Genomic DNA, 1,648 nt, shown 5'->3' on the forward strand with positions numbered 1-1,648 from the left:
AACCTTATTTTTCTGAAGATTGAATTAAGCGTTTCAGTGCTTCCTAGGGTATCCAGTTGCGGAGGCTGCGGTATTTCCTCTTCTTCTGCATTTGTATAAATTTGTTTGTTTTTTTCATTTTTTTGACTTTAATTAACAAAGTCTATTGATATTCTTTCGAAAACAAATTCAATTTCTACTGTATTCCCTCCTCGTGTCTTCTGCATTTCTTCTCGCAGATAATATGTGCAGCTCCTGCTCCCCCCAAGACGCTTCATACAGATTAAAAGGGTTTTCAACTTTATAGAAATTATAAAGGACTGCATTATATTCTTTTTTTGCTGCAAGTTGAGCAGCAAGGGGTGCTGCTGCTTCGCATGCATGCAGCAGATAGACGATTCCCTTACTGCGACCCCCCTTTTATTCAATATAATCACTAAGAGACACAAAGATGGCGCTCTTCTCAGGAATGTCTATTAGAGGGCCTCAAGCAGACCCCCAGAACAACGCTAGTCAGGGGGCTGTTCCCCAGGCAAAGGGAGTAGACCCATCTGCTGCTGCTGGAGGCCCCTATGCACCCCCTGCAGCAGCAGCAGCAGCAGCAGCAGCGCAGCAGCAGCAGCAGCAGCAGCAGCAGAAGACTCCTGCGGTAGCAGCAACGCAGGAAGGCAATGCCTTCACCAGGGCAGCATCTTCAGCATTTTCTTTTCTCTTCAAAGCCGGAGGAGCAGAGACACCGAACCGCGCTCCTCAGCCCCAAGCAGCAGCCACGCATGCAAGGGCCCCTGGTATGCATGCAGGCTATCGGCCCCCAGAGGGGCCTCCATTCTATGGGGGCCCCTCAGACATATCTCATTCATCGCATGCAGCAGCATTGGGGCCCCCAGATCAGTTCTCTAGGAGCTTACAGCCGCAGCAGCAGCAGCAGCCACAGCAAGTGCAGCAGCAACCCTTTCAGCATCAACTGCAGCCGCAGTTTCAGCAACCCCAGCAGCCAAACCCGCTTCAGCAGCGGCCACTGCAGCAACAGCAGTTACAGCAGCAAGCTCAGCAGCCCTACCCCCCACAGCAGCTGCAGCAGCCGCAGCAGCAGCAGCAGCAGCAGCAGCAGCGGGATTGGGGTAATTCAGTGGGTGCCCCTGTTAGTGGTTTCTATGCCGATGCTTCTGCTGCAGCAGCTGCGCATGGGGGCCCCGAAGACGCTTTAGAGCTGCTGCAGCATGCCCTTCAGCAGGGCCCCAGGGGCCCCCAGGGGGCCCCCTCTGCTGCAGATGCCTTACCAGATAATCTTTTTATGCATTCGGAAGTAAACCCTGCAGCAGCAGGGGCCCCTCTATACACCGGGGGGCCCCACACCTCAATGCCTCTGCCTCAACCCCCAAATATTCAAAGAAAGCCGAAGCGATCAGTCGTTCCAGGCTTTGCGGGATGGCAGCAGCAGCAACTGCAGCAGCAGCAACTGCAGCAGCAGCAACTGCAGCAGCAGCAAATGCAGCAGCAGCAAATGCAGCCCCAGCAAATGCTGCTGCAGCAGCAGCAGATGCAGCTCCCCCTGCAGCAAGACATGCAGCACCTGCCGCGTGAGGCGGAGCATCCATATCACGCTCAGCAAGCAGAGCAGCAGCACCAAATGCAACAGCAACCGCAGCAGCAGCAACCGCAGCAGCAG

At 54.4% G+C, this 1,648-nt stretch overlaps 1 protein-coding gene across 1 annotated transcript in view; it reads left to right on the forward strand.

The window, feature by feature from the left end:
- Positions 1-430: 430 nt before the first annotated feature.
- The window catches only part of EAH_00051430 (hypothetical protein, conserved), a gene marked incomplete at both ends in the record, with an annotated part of 7,550 nt that continues 6,332 nt past the window's right edge, over positions 431-1,648 (forward strand). Inside the window, one exon of the mRNA XM_013394180.1 lies at positions 431-1,559. Within this exon, the coding sequence (XP_013249634.1) occupies positions 431-1,559 (1,129 nt within the window). The remainder of the gene's footprint in view (positions 1,560-1,648) is intronic.

This window comes from Eimeria acervulina, genomic scaffold (assembly GCF_000499425.1).
Source record: "Eimeria acervulina Houghton genomic scaffold, Eah_scaff888, whole genome shotgun sequence".
NCBI classification, from domain to species: domain Eukaryota; phylum Apicomplexa; class Conoidasida; order Eucoccidiorida; family Eimeriidae; genus Eimeria; species Eimeria acervulina.